This window comes from Myxine glutinosa, chromosome 4 (assembly GCF_964187855.1).
Source record: "Myxine glutinosa chromosome 4, kmMyxGlut1.1, whole genome shotgun sequence".
Lineage (NCBI taxonomy): Eukaryota > Metazoa > Chordata > Myxini > Myxiniformes > Myxinidae > Myxine > Myxine glutinosa.
Window position 1 is genome coordinate 157,486,757 of NC_136264.1, and position 19,307 is coordinate 157,506,063.

The 19,307-nt window shown below is 41.2% G+C and overlaps 1 protein-coding gene across 2 annotated transcripts in view; it reads right to left on the reverse strand.

The window, feature by feature from the left end:
• Nucleotides 1-19,307, reverse strand: part of LOC137425445 (bone morphogenetic protein receptor type-1B) — a 113,897-nt gene that overhangs the window by 33,255 nt on the left and 61,335 nt on the right. For both annotated transcript variants that reach the window (XM_068113891.2, XM_068113892.2), the window contains exons 7-8: nt 19,060-19,198; nt 16,259-16,451 (exon numbers count right to left, since the gene is read on the reverse strand). In XM_068113891.2, the coding sequence (XP_067969992.2) occupies nt 16,259-16,451; nt 19,060-19,198 (332 nt within the window). The remainder of the gene's footprint in view (nt 1-16,258; nt 16,452-19,059; nt 19,199-19,307) is intronic.

Genomic DNA, 19,307 nt, shown 5'->3' on the forward strand with positions numbered 1-19,307 from the left:
TAGTTCTCGAGTTATAAGAGGACAAACAAACAAACATACTTTACTGCTTTATATATATAGATAATTAATATAGGAATAAAATAGCCATTGATTTTTTTTTAAATAAAAATAAATAAAAAGTTAACCTATGAAGATGTACATGGTAAGAAACCTGTTCTCCATTGTAACAAACAGCTTGTGTTCAGTATACTACCTTACACATGGTAAACACAGCGATGAAGTGGGCAGTGTGTCTCTGCATTCCTAATTTCACTTGTTATTCGCACAGCTTAGCAGCCTCTGGCTATATCTGTTCATCTGTTCCAACAGACGTTTTCCATGTAGCTTACAGAACAAACATTGTACAGTACACCCTGTAATTGTTTTCATGCAAGGGTCTACGGGCTCACATGGGAGCTAAAGGACAAAGAGAAGGAGGTTTACAAACTACCGAAGGATATGGTGGAGGAGATGCATATACACAAGGAGGAAAGGATTTGCATCAACATGTGAATAGTTCCTCCGTCATACATGTGAACAGTTCATCCATCATACATGTGCACAATTGCATAACTCCGTAGACTCAGTTACATTGGTGGGATTGGTAACGATCATCTGAGATCACAGGGAGGAGATACTGTATGTAACTTGGAGCAGAACAAACAGTGTGTAGTGGAAACAACATATAAGAACACCCTGAGTGTAAATTAAATCCAAGTCGAGAAGCTAACCAATAATCTGCCTCGAATAATATTGGGGATAATCTAACGAGACGCAAAGTGAAGAACCATGTTGAACTCAGCCATGCATTGCCAGGAATATATATATATGTATGTATATATATATATAAGGAACCAGCGGGGTACCCGGCATGGCTCGATGCTGTTCTAATGCTGTTGCCATGGAAAAAAAATTACATTTTTCTGTTGTGGGGGACTAAAATATTTCTGAGGAGATTGCGGCTGGCTCAATAGTGCAGTGGGCTGTTGACGCGTAATCAATGGAGGTCCGTGGTTCGAACCCCGCATTGAGTCAGAATTTTTTCACACTTAGCCCCTCACACTCGCAGGAATTTGATTCCTGTTTATATATATATATATATATATATATATAAGGTACAAGCAGGGTACCCGGCGTGACTCGATGCTGTTCTAATGCTGTTGCCATTTAGAAAAAAATTAAATTTTTCTGATGTGGGGGACTAAAATATTTCCCTACACCAACTAAGGTATGGGGTTGGGGATCATTTCATATTAACTTTCACATAGCTACAAAGGTATGGACACGACAGAGCGAACCAGGATTTGGAGGAAGGAGACAGGTTTGAGAGTTCAATCTTGAGTGTGGAGAGATAGTGCTTCCTGGCACTCCTGAGGGTAGAAACACACTTGTTTCGAGCTTGGTGGAAGGAACTGAGATTGCCTTCAGTTGGATTTGCCTTCCAAGACGCAAAGGCAAGTTGTTTCAGGGCAACTGCCTCACCACAAGATTCAGTGTACCATGGACGGGAGGAAGGGTAAGACAACTGAAGACGAGATGGGATAAATCTGTGCATGAGAGAGAGCAGTTTGCTTTGGAAGAATTCCCAGGAAGAATTGATGTCAGAGGCATTAGAGATGGGATACCAGTCCAGTTGATTGATGGCTGCTTGCAGACCGTGCCAGTCGGCCTGAGTGAAATGCCAGACTCGTCGACGCTGAGGAGGCTCTCTGAGAATGGCCAGAGAGATGTCCACTTTAACAAGCACATGATCAGAAGAACCGATTGGAGCAGAAGAAGAGCAGCAGACATTTGCAGGGAAGTTAGTCATAACCAAGCGAAGGGGACGAAGGGGACGCGAAGGGGACGAATGAGCGAAGGGGATGAAGGGGATGACGAAAGGTATGACTTTTCCCCCTTTTAAAAGACGTGGGTCTGTTTCTGCATGGATCGTATATGATTCGTATACGTACATGCACATACACTCTCAATAGATGAAATTTACAACAGGTGTAGTTTTTTAAATCTGATCAATCATTTTAAAATTCCCAGAATGCCGAGCAGCACTTTCTGTTCTCTGAAAGGTATCAGCCACAATGCAAATATATATATATATTTATATATATATATATATATATCTATATATATATATATATATATATATATATATATATATATATATATATATATATATATATATATGTAATTGTAGTTCAGAAAATCCACATTCAAAACTGTAAGCATCTCCAACTAATGTCTAGCGAGCAAGAGTCAGTTTGTACATTTGGGTCATCAAGTGTCCTTCATCCAGGACTTTGTAAGCATCTTGCATCAGTTGGTACGTATCTTCCCTAGATGGAGGGGACATCATATGACTGCAATTTGCATATGGTGGAACTTGTGGTAGTTTTCATCATGTCCTAATTTTGCAACGGTATGACTGTGTGTATACATCTCACGATGAATAGGCTGTGCTGGGAAAAAAAGATTATGTCTCAGGATCTGCTTATTGCAGTCTAGTGGTGAACCTTCCCGCTTGTTGGGAAGATACTTAACACCTGGCAAACAATATCTGCGCACTCTCAAATGGAGAGCACTGGTGGTGAAAACTTTAGACCTCAGCCTACACAGTTGTTGTTATATAAGAACCACCTATAGAGGCCATTTTTCCCCACAGAGCGGGGGTTGGCCTTTTTCAGGCACCGTGGTCCCCTTTTTGAAGCAATGTGTTATGGCCGGATGCCCTTCCTGCCGCCAACCCTTTTAGTCACCTCTTGCGACACACAGGGAATTACCAGTGAACTGGTACTGAATTTGCCGACCTCGGAAGGATGACAGCCTGAGTCAACCCACCGAGTGTTAATTCAGTGATCGACCTGGATTTGTAACCCAGCATCCTAGGATCCCAAGCCGGCACCCTAACCGCTAAGCCAACACCAGGCTTTGTTGTTGTTATATAGCCCCGGACAATTCTCTCGAATAAGCCCACGGCACAGAGACAGCCGATCGAGCTCCCAGGAGAGACCCAGAGATCCCCCACATCCAGGATGGTATACCCTCGCCTTCACGAAGTCAGGGCCACGGCAGAGTTAAAGAGAGAGAGAGAGAGAGAGAGAGAGAGAGAGAGAGAGAGAGAGAGAGAGAGAGAGAGAGAGAGAGAGAGAGAGAGAGAGAGAGACAAGAGACAGAGACAGAGACAAGAAGGAAAGGGCCAGTCCATGGCACTGACTGTGACCACGCTTGCCCTGACGAATCCGGGCAGCAGGGAAGAATGTGGAAGATTGGGCCCCCTACTTGCGTTGGGGGGGGGGGGTACAATCACCGCAAAGAGGCATCCCTGGTAGTTGTGCCTAGACCAGTTATAGTAGTTGGTGGTGCCTTCATTTTAAATAATGGCCATAACCGCAGTTATCATTTTGAAGGCTCGTCCTGGTGGTAAGCATCAGATTTCATCCAATATTTTGTCAACTATCACATTCCATGCAAGCGGAAACCTTTTGAATGTAAACATGTAGCATGAGATGGGTCGAAATAAGTTCCATTTATTTGTTATGACAACAGCAAATCGAATAACAACCAGAAAATCCAGTAAAACAATATCCATTCACAATTGTCAGTTTGCTCGAGTAGAAAATGAAACTCATCTCACACTCTTATGTCCACACTTTCTATATGTGACACTGTTGCAACTGCACATTGGATCCCCTGCTGCGTGTGCTAAAAAGTGTCCCTGGGAATGTATATTTGATTGTAAACCCATTACCCACAACCCATTATGGAGCCAAGTTGAGAAGGCAATCTTTGCACAGCAGGCCCAGATGAGTTTGTATGGCTGCCTTAGTGAGTCGATTCCAAAAATGAATGAGTAGCCCAGGATGTAGTGATGTCCTTCTCATTGACAATGTGGTGAGACGTCCATAATTAGATACATGTCCTGTACGACGTCATGTGTCCCTATAATATATTACGCCCTGGTGCACATCAAAGTGTCATGTGACTGTTTTCTGGCACAGGGTAATAATTTCCAGACAGCCAATGGAAATGCTTCAGCATAATATTCGGGAATTCCCAGGTACATGCAGCTCAGTTATAAAACAATTTATCGAGAATGGATCCTTAAATATAAATATCCCAATAGCTATTATGTAGCCAAGTTGAGAAAGCGATCTTTGAACAGTAGGCCCAAATGAGCTTGTAACTCGGCTGCTGTGGTGATTTGATTACAAAAATGAATGAATGGCCGCAAGATGTAGTGATGACCTTGATTTTTTTTTTCATGTGGTGGGTTGTGCATCATTGGATGTATGTAAAATAAAGTGTTGAGCCATGATATTAAGCTATGGTGCACATAAAAGTGTCATGTGACCGTTTTCTGAAATACGGCAATTTCCAGACGACCAATAGAAACGATACAGAATAACTGTTGGCAATCCATCGGAACATTACAGCTGTTACCAAATTATCGAGACAGTTCCGTATTTTACGAAAATTAAAAATACTAGGGCATGCCCGTACTATATATATGCCCGTACTATATATATATCTAAAATTATATCCCCCCCCCTCTATTTACATGAAATGGTTTGGTTCATTCGCAACGCCAAAGCGAACGGCGAACGGCTTGCGAGTACGGTGACAATCCCCCCCCCTCTATTTACATGAAATGGTTTGGTCCATTCGCAACGACCACAGAACCCCCCCCCCCTCTATTTACATGAAATGGTTTGGTCCATTCGCAACGCCAAAGCGAACGGCGAACGGCTAAATCGCCATAGCTCGGTAACTACTTGTCCGATTAATTTCAAACCTTGAAAAGGCACATCCTCGGGTCCCCAGCAATATACCTGGCAAGTTTCAAGTATATCGGACCGGTAGTTGTCGAGAAACAGCGGTCACAGACAAACATACATACATACATACAAACATACAAACATACAAACATACAAACATACACACAGAGATTACTGGAATTATAGATAGATTAAAAGTAAAAATTAATTATTTAATATTAATATTAAATTATTATTAAAAAATAATTAAAAATAATTCATTAATTAATTAAATTAATTAATTAATATTAAATTAATTAAATTAATAAAAATTATTAATTAATTATAAATTATTAATTAATTACTTAATTACATTATTAATTAATTAAAATTATTATTATTAAATTTATTTAATTAATATTAAAAGTATATATATATTTTTTACTTTTAAAATGTATAAATCTCGGAAGAAATGTTATATAAATTCCTGTCAAAAACCACACACACAGATGTAGGTGGAGACGTTAGACAACATTGGATTTGACTTTAAACGTTCAAAATCAGACAAACATCCCATGACCTTGGGGGGGAAGTGACATAACTGACATAACCGCCATAACCCATATAGGAGGCAAGCTCATGATATTTTCCCATGCTCTATCCTCTAACTGCTGAGCATTTAACAAGGAAGCAGCACGTTCCATTTTAAAAGTCTTTGATATGTCTCGTCCAGGATCGGAATTGAACTGCCAACACTCTAACGACAATTCCAATGAGTCTAAATGTGGAGGTGAGTCTGTAAATATAAATCCAAACCTCGAATGAACTACATGAAAGGTATATATACATTTACAGACATTTTCTCAAATTGTAAATTTTGAACCCCATGTTTTTTGACAAGTTTTCCATTGCTTGCAAAAATCAGATGTAATATACCTGTACATAAACATAAGCAAGGCCAACGTTTTTTTTATGCAAACGAACATTGGAATTTGTTTCAGAAAGTATAGTCAGGTTCACTATGTTAACAAATATAATTTCGTTCAAAATTTTGGGATTAGCAAAACTATACATGTTTGGAATCTTCAGAGCATGGAGAATCTGAAAATCAATGTTGGCATTTGCACAGACACCTGCATGGCCGCCATTTTGGATTTTGAAAATGGCCGCCATAAAATACATATTTTGCGCGATCTCGGCTTCTAGTCAACCGAGAAACTTAATTAAATATGCTAATCCTATGTTTTCTGGGTCAAGGAATCCAATAAAGGCCTCAAAATAGTGCTCAGGATTATAGAAAAGCAACAAACAAAGGTGATTGAAAACCATTGTCTTTATATTTGTGATATAACTGTATTACATAATACATGATATTGCAAGTCCTTTGAAGTTATAGGTTGTTATAGGAAGTTATAGGTAGTATCAGATTGAACTATAAGTCCTATACACAGGATCTACGAGGTCTATACCGTTCAGGAATATGCTTTTACAGATCTTCATCACTGTCCTGAGTGTCATTTTCGCAAAGGTGTCTACGCAAATGTAAACATTAATTTTTGGATTCCTCATGCTCTGAATATTCCAAAAATGTATAGTTTTGCTAATGTACCAAAATTTTGAACGAAAAAACATAGTGAACCTGACTAGTAGTTGCAAGCATTGTTGACTAAATACATGAGAAACACCTGCTCCCTTTGGGAGCAGTCTGCTGGGTGGGGAGGAGGGGGATGGGGGAGTAGAGGGGGAGGGGGGGAAGGGTTAGTGGGAGAAGTGGGGCAAATATACTTTGTTCCGAGGCTAATAATCCCCCCCCTGTCTGCAGCAGGGGTAAGTAAACCATTTGCACTGTGGTATGTGTATAGGGTAAAAATGGTACGCCATCTTCCCCCTTCTCCCTCGCAATGGTGGGTGTGGGAGGGGTGTGGGAGGATCTTATTCATACCTAAAACCTCACCCTGGGTACACCAGCATGTATGCAAAATTTGGTGGAGATCGGGCGAAAATTGTAAGTCCCCCCCCCCCCCCCCCACATCCTCGCAGTGGGAACATGACCCTGGGTACTACCAACACGTATGCAATTATGTTATGTTCTACCAGAAACACAAACAACACAGACAAACGCTGTTTATTTATTACGTCATAAAAAGTGTCGTTAGTGGCTGGACATAGACACTTGGGGGATGTTTCCCATTAAAAGAAATATACAGGTGAGAGTAAAATAAGTATTTTCAAGTCGTATACTGTCAATAATTTATCAAGCTAAGTTAACTGAAAGGCGAGGAAAAAAGTAAAACATGTCTGACAATGATTAATGAGCCTCTCACTGCAAATCGTTTTCACAGAAACAGCTTCAGTGATTCAAACCACAGCAAGAGGCAACTATCAATCAAACTGAGGCTTCATTTTCGGCCCAGGCCTCACATCAGCACCTGCTACCACACCGCTCCTCCTCTCCGCCTCTCCCGCCCACATCTTTCACATGAAGTCTTCATATCTTTTGACTTACCCCTCCCTCTCTGCTGCCAAACCCAGTGCCAACATTCCACTGCACCGCAGCACCTGTGTGCTTCACAGCTCCAGCACGGCCTGGCTTGCCCAATGCCATTGGGTGTTTTCCTTTCAACTATATGATGCTTTGGCCTACATTTCTGAGGCTCAATTCAGGGAAGCTTAAGTCAATGTGGGGATTTTCCTTTTGTTTGACTATTGCAATACTTCACTAAGCTTGAGATGACAACATGGTAATGTTGCAGAGAGCCGAGTCTTCAATGCAACTGTGTTGAGTTGCCAAGTCAGGTCAATACACAGATGTAGAGCTTCGTGAACTTTTTTATTGAAGAAAATCAAAAAGTATCGAAGGGTCGATGACACTTCAGCTACTTCTCAACGTATTCGACTGCTGCACATACACTTGTTTGAACAATGCCTCAACTATCTTCCCCCATCCAAAACCTTGATCTCTTCTACCCCTGTTAATTCACCCCCAGATCCACTTTTTCTGAAATACCGACTTCTTTCCTGGAAGTCCTAGCAATGTCCATGTGTTTTATAGCTCTCTCAACCATCCCACGCCTCCTCCCCCCAAGCCCTCCCCCTCCCACAGATCTTCCGATGTCCCTGTTCTCTGCTGTTGTACTTGAGTGCTTCTCTCTCTCTCCCCATCTTGTCTCCCGCTCCCTTTATTGTATGTTTTGTGTGTCCGTTTTTTTTTTTTGTGATTGATGTTAGCTCTTACACGAGCCTCGATCTTGAATACAAAAACAAAAAAAAAATTCTGCATATTAATATTTAGAACGGACACATAACCATTTCAGGACACATACATCGACGTCTTCGTTTATTACTAAAATGAAAAGCGTCTGTCCGTCCGTGTCTGTCACGCTTTATTCTAAAGTGTTCCTGCTGTCGTAGAATAATAAAAATGGCACCGTTAGAAAACGAATACAAGTTATACAAACAAAAATCTTGCTTTGTTTGGAACAAAAATGTTTAATCATAAAAAATACCTTTTAGCAGGACTTGGAGCTTAATGTAGCAGTTCCAACGGTACCATTTTGATTATTCTACAACAGCACAGGAACCCTTTATGATAAAGTGTGACAGACGCGGAAGGAGCACACAAAATTATATACAGTATTCTGATACTTCTCGAAGGAATAAAAATAACAGTACATGGAAGAAACACACAAGCAACAACCGTTTTTAACACCTGCACAAATACACAAGGATACAGAAAAAAGTTAGATACAGGAGGAGGCCATTCGGCCCATCATGACTGCGTCACCTCCGCACCAGACCAATTTATATTAAAATAAAGGGGAGGGAGGGGGAGGTAAGTGGGCGAGAAGGCGGCTCTTGGGTGAGAAACGCACAACATCAACCACACACCACCCTTTGACAAGACCCCACAGACAACAGTTAACATAGATGCACACAATCACCATCCATACTCAAGCTACCGGTACCTAAAAGTCCTGCCAACATCCCTATTCCCTTCCATCTCCAATGCTTACAGATACCTATCCAATTCCAATTTATACATATCTACTGTTTCTGCTGCAACTACCTTTCCAGGGAGACCATGCATTCCCTATTCTCTGAGTGAAAGACCCCTGCCTTACTACTGTGTTAACTCTCCGCTTCTTTACTCTCACGCTGTGGCTCCTGGTTCTATCACTGTATATTGTGCTGAATAATTATTCTGCACTTTTCTTTCTATTCCACTTCATTATCTTCAACATCTTCATGACATCCCCCCGCAACCACTTCCTTTCTAATGTATAAAGCCCTGTCTCCTTCAGTCGCTCCTCATGGCTGAGTCTCGCTAGGCCAGGAATAAATCTAGTAGCGCTGTGCTCTACCCTCTCGATGACTTCGCTATGTCCTTCCTGAGTCGTCGTGACCAAAACTGCAAAAAATATTCCAGTTGGGGCCTCATAAAATTCCTATACAATGTTAAAACCATCTCCTGATTTATAATTATCCCCCTTACGAATATCTGCTTTACCTATAGCTGCCTGGAATTGTCCTGTCTGTTTACCCCCGATATGTATCACCACCCTCAGATCCTTCAATGTGAAACACTCCAACATTGCCCCTTGCATCATGTATTCTCTATTTTCATTATTCTTACCAATTCCCAGCACCTTACATTTGTTTAGGTTAAACTGCATATCTGCCAATCTCTTGCCCAATCTATTGAAGTATCAATACTTTCCTGAATCGGATAACTACCCTTTCTGCTATCTACCTTACCTCCAAGCTTTGTGTCATCCGCAAATTTGGAAAGGCCACTCTTCGAGCCTCTATCCAAATTGTTGTGAATTAGTAATAAAGTGGCTTCATTTTCCGGCCACTCTAAAGGTTGGTATTCCCACCATTGGTCACATGGTAATAACTGTATGAGGGGTTATACAGAACTTCCCAACCCACTAATGCTAGAATACCCAGATCATATGAGAGTGCATGGTCTTTTGGTAGCCACCATGTAATAATCATTCAATTTTTTTTTATCATTATTTGCTTCCACACTTCCAAAAAAACAGCTAATTCTTCTGCAATTTTACATATCGGAATCCGACAACTTGGATTCCCTGCGTCAAGAATCATATACCCTGCTATTGCCAGACTGAAAAGAAAAGGAAACTTTTTGTGTTTTCTCAAACTGCTATAATTACTGAAGCAACACTTGCTTTAGAGTTTAAACTGCCAAAAGTCAACTGTATAGTATATGTTGGCAAGAGAATGGTGTTTTGCATGTTTAAACGACGAACAAAAGACTGGTGGAAGAAGCTTCACAGCTTGGAGATACCTGCAGGCTAAAATACCGCTTTTGTTTCTCTCTTCTTTGAAAAGAGAATGAAACAAATTCCTTACGAGTGACTGTTAGGCGATGTATTGCTTCAGTGGGATGTTAACGCTTATTCCAAAAAATGAGTGAAGTAAAATTTGACCAGTCATAACATTGCAGTCTTTTAAGATGAAAAACTTTGTAAAATGCTACGACTTAATTACACAAAGAAAAGCATGATAGTTTCTGAGTCGGTAAAAATAAAAAAGGAATTCAAACTCTAAAACAGCATTTACACCCTCAATGTACTAGGCCACTAGGGATTTGCCCCAGCGATGCCATATGCACCACCTGTGCGCACAATCCCAACTAATTCACTGCCAAGATAAGGTGCGACATCACTCGTGGACATAACTCGTTAGCAGATAATGTGATGTACCATGTACCATAGTTTATGTTGTATTAGCGGATGAACATTTAACATTCAGGAATGATGTTGCTCGATATTATTTATGACGGTGTGTAATGTGTGATCTGCTTCAGATTCAGATGAATAAGATGGGGGAAGCGATTACTCGGATACCACGTATATATATATATATATATATATATATATATATATATATATATATTGCCTATAAAAAGTCTGCACCCCCTTTAAAATCTTTCACCTTTTGTTGCCTTATAGCCTGGAATTAAAATGCATTAAATCAGATTTTTCCACCTTATTTACACATCGTAACCCACAACTCCCAAGTGAAAAACAAATTCTACGAATTGCAGAATGAAAAATACAAAATTAGAACATCTTGGTTCGATAAGTGTCCCCCCCCACCCCCCCCCCCCCTCCCACATGAGTTAATACTTGGTGGAAGAACCTTTGACAGTAATTACAACTGTGAGTGTTGGGATAGGTCTCTACCAACTTTGCACACCTTGAATGGGCAATATTTGCCCATTCTTCTGTACAAAACTGTTCAAGCTCAGTCAAGTTGCGTGGGAGCATTGATGGACAGCAATCTTCAAGTCATGCCACAGATTTTTGATCGGATTTAGGTCGGGGCTCTGACTGGGCCACTCAAGGACATTTATCTTTTTGTTATTTAGCCCCTCCAGTGTAGATTTGACTGTGTGCTTCAGGTCGGTGTCATGCTAAAAGGTGAACTGACGTCCCAATTTCAGCTTTCTTGCAGAGGGCAGCAGGTTTTCATCTCGGATTTTGCTGCATTTTGCTCCATCCATTTTCCCTTCTATTGAGACAAGTGCCCCAGTCCCTGCTGATGCGAAACATCCCGATAACCATCCCGTGCCTTTCCATAACTTTATCCCAGAGATCTTTTGAAAGCTCCTTGTTGCTCATGGTTGAGTCTTTGCTGTAAAATGCACTACCCAGCAGAGGAAACCTGCAGGAACAGCTGATTTTTATTCTTAAATAATCATAATCACTACAATTTAACACAGGTGGAGGCCAATTAACTTGGTGTGTGATTTTGAAGGTGATTGGTTATACCTGAGCTAATTTACAATTGCTACTATAAGGGGGTGGATACATATCCAACCAATATATTTTAATTTTGTATTTTTAATTAATCATACGAAAATACGCCATTTGTGTTCGTCTGTCTGATGAATTTTTGACGCCAATACATTCCGTCGTTACTTATCCAATCTCAACCAAACTTGACAGGATGATGAAGGGATACATAATGAAGGTTGTAGCACATTCATTTCCCCCCCATCCCCAAGGGGGTTTTCTCCCCCCGAGCGGGTTTTCCCCGCCATTGCCGTCAATGGCGTTGCGTGTTGAGGTGTATATCAATGTTAAATTAGCTTTATTGTGGCGTTTGTCCAAAGAAGAAGATTTATCGTCGCGTTTTTCCAAAGACGCTTTTATTTAATAACAAAATTAATGATAATCGCATATTGTTAATGTTATTACAAAACAATATTAATACTAATAATGTCCCACTTCCCCAACGCGTTTTTCCTGCAGTGATAACGTGTATAAATAGCTTGTAGTTAAAATCAAAGATCGTAGAGCGGAGCAAGATAGGCCACTCGTGCGCAACCGCGTTCAATTCGGTGAAGTACGCAATGGAGCAGAACGGCGGCCATTTTAGCAAGCAAGCGGAATTCGGGCTGCTTCACTGGAAGATTTACTTCACTAGAAAAAAAGAAAACTTATGTATCATTGGCAAATGTACTTTTAAACGATTGCCTGCAATGATTTTTCACACGTTTTACAGGTGGAAATTAAACTTACAGTACCCATGCTGACCATTGCATCTCATGACAATTTACGAAAATATATGAATAAATTATTTTCAATTATTTGCACTACATTAAGTCGGTATTAGATGCACAGATGTCCATGTATTGAAACATTTCAGTGTTCATAGTCATTTCAATGTCTTGCACAATTTTAAATCCTATCCCAACAATGTACTTGTATGTAATGCATCATGACCTTCTTTGTCCTTCTCTCCTGACAAGGTGGAGAAGTTTCTGTCAAACCTCGACTCTGATTCTGTAACTGGACCAGACAGCATCAGCCTACGGGTCCTAAAATCCTGCTCTGCCGCTCTATCTCACCCTCTCTCTGTTCTTTTCACCCACTCTTTTGCTCAAGGTCATCTGCCAGCATCTTTGAAATCAGCAAACATCACCGTTTTACACAAAAAAGGTGCAAAAACAGATCCTTGCAACTACAGACCAATCAGCCTGCTTCCAATTATCAGCAAAGTCATGGAATCCATCATTGCTTCAGATATCAAATCCTTCCTCTTCTCCAATGGCTTGATCTCTGATCATCAATTTGTTTTCAGACCAGGTCATTCTACTCTGCACATGTTGCTTCTGCTGTCTCAACAATGGATGGAGGTCCTCAATGCCAAACAGGAAATAAGAGCTGTCTCACTTGACATATCACGTGCCTTCGATACAGTCTGGCACCCAGCTCTGCTCACCAAACTCTCCTCCTATGGTATCCATGGAAACCTCCACTCATGGCTTGCGGACTTCCTCTCTGGTCGAAGGCAACGTGTGGCCCTGAATGGATTTCTCTCATCTCCCCTTCCTGTTCTGGCTGGAGTTCCCCAAGGTAGTGTTCTGGGCCCTGTGCTATTTCTGGTCTTCATCAATGATCTCTCCGACTCTCTGGAAAATCCTCTCTATCTCTTTGCTGATGACTCCATTATCTGCCGCTCCATTCTTCCTCCCTCAGATCGGCAGTCTGCAGCCTCCTCACTCTCTGCAGACCTGGACAAAATCACAGACTGGGCAAACAAGTGGAACATGTCTTTCAATCCTGACAAATCTCACACTCTTAGGATGTCTCTCCGAAAAGACCGACTGGACAACCCTCCCATCCACTTTCTGAATAATCCTCTCCAAGAAGTTCTGTCACTCAAGCTTTTGGGTCTCACTATCTGCCATGATCTTTCCTGGGAAAACCACATTTCCAAGCTGGCCTCCAAAGCCAGTCGCCGACTCGGCATCCTCCGTCGTGCGAAGTCCTTCCTTGGCACACCTGAGCTCCTCACCACATACAAGGCTTTCATCCGCAGCTCAATGGAATACTGTTCCCCCCTCTGGGCTGGTGCTCCTGCCTCACACCCAGCTCGGCTTCACGCTGTTGAAACCAAAGCTTTCAGAATCATTGGAATCTCCTGCGATGAAGTTAACTCCGAGGGCCTTTGACTCACTCACCGCAGGCAGGTTGTTGGTCTTTCTGTCTTCTACCGACTCCTCTCCGGCCTTGCTCCCCCAGCTCTCTCTGTGCTCTGTCCCCCAAATATTCCTCCAGGTCGCACAGGATCTGCCAGCAACCCTCTTATGGTTAAACTGCCAAAATCTAGGCTCTCTGCTCACCTTCACTATTTCATTCCCCTTTTCTCCCGCCTCTGGAACAAACTCCCTCACTCTCTTCAATCCCACTCCTCCCTCCAGGTCTTTAAAACAGCTGTTCACCACCATCTCTTATCTTCCCCCATCCAAAACCTTGATCTTTTCTACCCCCGCTAATTTCACCCCAGATACACTTTTTGGAAATTCCAACTTCTTTCCTGGAAGTCCTTGCAGTGTTCATATGTTTTATACCTCTCTACCTCCCCCAAAGCCCTCGCCCTCCCACATTTCTCCCGTTGCCCCTGCTCTCAAATGTTATGTTTGTGTCCTTCCCCCTCTCTCCCCATCTTGTCTGCCGTTCCCCTTATTTTTTGTGTTTTGTGTGTCGGTTTGACTTTTTGTGTGATTAATGTTAGCTCTTTCACGAGCCTCGATCTTGTATACAAAAAAATAAAAAAATAAAAATGACAGCAGAAATGAATGATATGTTTATTTTCCTTCGTTTTGCTACAGAGTCATGTGCTTGAATGAACATTAGAGTCTATAAAGGTCTGCAATATATGTTATTACATGCAAATATCATGAAACCATTATTAAATCAGATTAATGATCTTCATTAAACAAGAACTTTAATATCCATATATTTGCATGTAGATCAAATATAGATAAATGTAGGCTGTCGTTCAAATCATACAGATCACAGAGTATGAAAGAAGTTGTCCTAGCAAGCATTATGAGACATGAATCACTCCTTCCAAGCATTTACACTGGATATATTAGTACATGTATATGTACCTCAAAGGGTTAAAGGGATGCTGGTAGAGTGAAATCCATGTTTACGGATTTATGGGCTGTACTATACAAAATGATGATGGTCATAACTCACTGGGAGATTAATAAAACTGCGATGGATGGCGAGATGATGGATAAGATGGATAAGATATGATATGATAAGATGGCGATGGATAAGATAAACTGCGAGATGATGGATGGCGAGCGCAAGCTCACTCTGCCTGCCTGCTGAAATGACCGCCGAGCGCGTCCATTGGATACTTCACTGTTTCGCACGAGTGGGCTATCTTGCTCCGCTCTACGATCTTTGGTTATAATGGCCTTTCCGTGGGAGCAACGGCTTCTACAGGAAGTAAAAATATTATAAACCACAAACACGTATGCTTAGCTTTTTAAACAGTCGCTGATGCTCTTTATACCATTAAATGAAGAAATTTGGAGGAATCCCGACATCCGTGAAGTAAGTTTTACTTGCAGAACAGAGCAAAGATCTACTGTACTCTATATAACCCACAAATGTTGGGTTAATAACATGGCCCTTTCTGCCGCTACCGTGGCATTTTTCGTAGCAAACTTTTGAAACTTGCTCCTGCTGTTTGATACGAAACTGAAAGGGAGAAGCTCGGGTTGTGCTCCTTTACCAAGCAACTAGCCAAGCCAGCTGTTCATTAACGGTTTTGAATGGAGTGCTTGCTCGAATGCTTAAACCACTTGGCGATCTCTCCACAAGAAACTTGGTAAATGAATACACCCAATGTTCTTAAGATCCGACCATAGATCGACTGTAATCTACATACCCCAAAGAGGAATGACCCTTTTTTCCGCTCCCGTAGTGAGCAGGTGTACTAGTTTCTGAAATTTGTGCAATTTGTTTTTCACTTGGAAGTTGTGGGATACAATGTGTAAATAAAGGTGAAAAAAAAAAAGTGATTTGTGCAAAAAATTCCAGGCAATAAGGCAACAAAGGGTGAAAATTTTGAAAGGGTTTCTGTGAAAGGTGTAAGGTGTAGACTTTCTATAGGTACTGTATATATACACTACTCACAATAAGTTAGGGATATCGGCAGGTTCTTCGGTGTGGTTGATTTTGTGTATTAATTATGTTGAAAAAAGTTGTTGGTCCTAATTCTATGGTTATTAATGAGTGTGAAAAAACACAGCATTCTTGATTTCAATACCATAACCCTAACCCCTATAAAAAAAAAAAAACTCACTCCCACAATATCCCTAACTTATTGTGAGTAGTGTATGTATATATATATATATATCCCTTGGAAAGATGACAGGCTGAGTCAGTCCCACCTGGTGTAAATTCAACGGCATGACAGGAGCATGAACTCAGGACCTTGTGATCTCAAGCCAGCAACCTTAACTGTTATATCAACTCCAGATATATACATACTGTACATACATACATTATACATATACATATACATATACATATATAAGACTAAGGCTTTACTGAAAAGCCCTAGCGTGAGTAAAACCAATTTCATTTTTGGATGCTATTCGACAAAAAAGGGCAAATGGAAGATGTTCATCAAATACACATCATTTGAGTTGTCAACGTGCAACAAAGATTATACAAATCAGAGAATCTTACCCAAGATGTTGTCATGTCTCATGAGAACTGTCTGATAGATCTCTGTTTCACGGAACCAGCTTGCCTCTTCTGTGGTGAAGAAGACCTTCACAGCGACCTTCTCGCCCCTCCAGCGGCCCATCCACACTTCACCATAGCGTCCCTTGCCAATCTGTCTCACCATTTGGATCTGCTTGGCGATTGTTCGCTGCACCTATAAATTGGAAAAAGGAGAGATTAAGATGGTTGTTGAGAAAATTGTTCTGGTTGGATCTATAGACAGACTTCAAATATGAGATCCAAAAAATTGAAGTCATACGCGATTAATAAAATAATCAATAATCTTCAAGATATATTGAGTCTTTTTTTAATCCAATTCGCAAATGTAAAGGAAACATGGGAAAAATATACATTAGAGACAGATAAGAGATCAAATCCCCCCCCCCCCCCTACCCACGCCTCCTCCCCCCAAGCCCTCTCCCTCCCACACATCTCCCTGCTCTCAAATGTTGTGGTTGTGTGCTTCCCCTTCCCTCCCCATCTTGTCTTCCGCTCCCTCCTTTTATATATTTTGTTTGTCTGGGTGATTTGTTTGTGAAATAAATGTTCGCTCTTTCACGAGCCTCGATTCAGTATACAAAAAAAAAAAAAAAAAAAAAAAAAATAGATAAGAGATCAATAAATATTGATATCAATAATTTTTTTCTCGGATAATTATTTTTGTCATCAGTTACAATCTCTATATCTGCAATAGCTATTCCAATTTTCGTGGAATGACAGTACGATTGAACTCCAGTCTCCATAATACATTTTAGATAATAAGAAAGTTCTCGGTTTTAAATCTAAAGGAAATGCCAGAATCTGTCTCTCTGAAATGGTTATGCTCAATCTCCATGGAAGCTGCTGTAATCAACCGCAATAACTCGCGTAAATAAACCTCACAAATGCCATCATTACTTTTGAAAATGCCAAGAAAGTTTTAGGATTGTGTCAATATAAGTCTAAACTACGACTTTGGAATGAGGGTAAAACTCACTCAAATTTATAGACCCAATAAAATCGATGCTATGAAACTCCATGTAAAACTACACAGCCAACGAGGATTGGGAAAGTGTGAGATGGGACCACAAAACTAAACGTTCACGATTTGAAATTACACAGACTTAAGAACTGCAAGATTACGAGATCAGTTTCTCTTATTAATCTGCAATATTAAAAAAGGTTCAAATCTTCTTCTCCTCCTGTTGCCTTTATAAGTGATACCAATCCAATGGGACCAATGTTCTGCCCTGCCTTGAGCATGATGCTCCTCCACCACCCTCTGCCACCAGACAACCTGTTCCACTCTTTAACCACCCACACCTTATTAATATCCCTCCATACACAATCCTCCCATCTCAACTGCGGCCTACCTCTTTTCCTCCTACCTTGCTCATTCAACCTATCCACTATCTTTACCATTCTCTCTTCTTCCCCTTCACGGAATCGGCCAACTTCAGATTCTTACCAATCTCTCCGTCAAGCTTATTCGCACATCAATCTCCTCCCTCAGTTCATCCATTCTCCTTCTATCCACCCTGTTCATTCCTACAATCCTCCTCACCCGGTTGTTCTCACAGACCTGCACCTCAGTTGTTGTTTCTCTGTCAATGCCACTATCTCCAAACCGTAAAGGTAGGCCGGCATCACACAAGACACCACAACTTTCGCTTTCAATATCCTTGATACTTTTATGTCTGCCATCAATCGCTCCACCCTCATCCATACAACCTGAATCCGTATCCACACCTCTGTCTCCAAACTACCATCCCCGGTCACCCCTCCTACCTCCCCCCTCCCTCTCTCCCCCCAAGGTACTGAAATATATTTCTCGGTCTGATCTCCTTCCTCTCTAACCTGATATTCATTTATTTTCTCTGCTGCCCAACCCACATCACCTGAATCTTCTCTATACTCATCTTCAGCCCATGCTTCCCGAATGCCTCCTTGCACTCCCCCAGTACTTCCTGTATCTCCCGCCCACTCTCCACCACAACAACCAGATCTTCCCTATACAATATCCTCCCCAGAATATATTTCATGTTTACCTTCCTGCTTACCAGCTCGATCACCATGATAAACATCAGTGGGCTGAGAGTGCTTCCCTGCCTCAAACTGATGTTCACATTTAACTCCTCCGACCTCCCAAGACCAACCAAAACTTTTCCCTTCGTTCCATTGTACATCCCTTCCACCAACCTAACTTCTGCTTCTGGCACTCTCATCCATCTAGATGTCGCCATCACCATCCAGGTTGAAATACTGAATTTTATGCAATCACAATGTTAAATGCATCCATAATCCTTTTATCCATAGGCAGAGGGAACTTAATAAATACAATTATTTTTTTTACTGTTGTTATTACCTCAAGGACTAGCAGAATGGGTCAGCATTAATGTGTTTGTCTCTGAATGATCCTGAGGTTGAGTCTCAACTGAATTTGATCTGACTCAAGCTACCATCTTTTTGGCCAGAAGAGATGTTAAGGGCTGGCCTGATGGATGTTAACGATCCCACGGTCTTGCACAGCCCTTAACATCTCCTTTGGTGGTCTTTCACAAGGAGTAGACCATTGTACGTCAGCACCCTAGCAAAAATTCATGCTCCGATTGTTGATGGAAAAGGCAATGGCAAACTATCAGGAGATTGGCTGCCTAGGGACTGCTTCAGTAGCACACAGTACTCTGGAAAGAATATGGACATTAGATTGGATTGGAGATGAATGGTGCACATTGATCAATATCCAAGTAGACAGGCAGGGAAGGATAAATAAACAAATTTACCAGCAATGGTAGACCAGAGCCACTTCCGGAGCTCTGGCATTGATCGAAGAGGTCTTTAAGAGTCTCACTGGCTGGGATAAAAGTTTCATGTTGTTCTGGGTCCATTGTGTATGCGCATCTTGACGCTTGCCGCCGGTACCTTCGTTACATGAAAAAGTAAAATGAGTTACATCTGTTGACACATCTATATAATAATAGCATAAGAAATCGAATTTGTTATCCCTTTTACGCCGCACCCAGTGACCCGA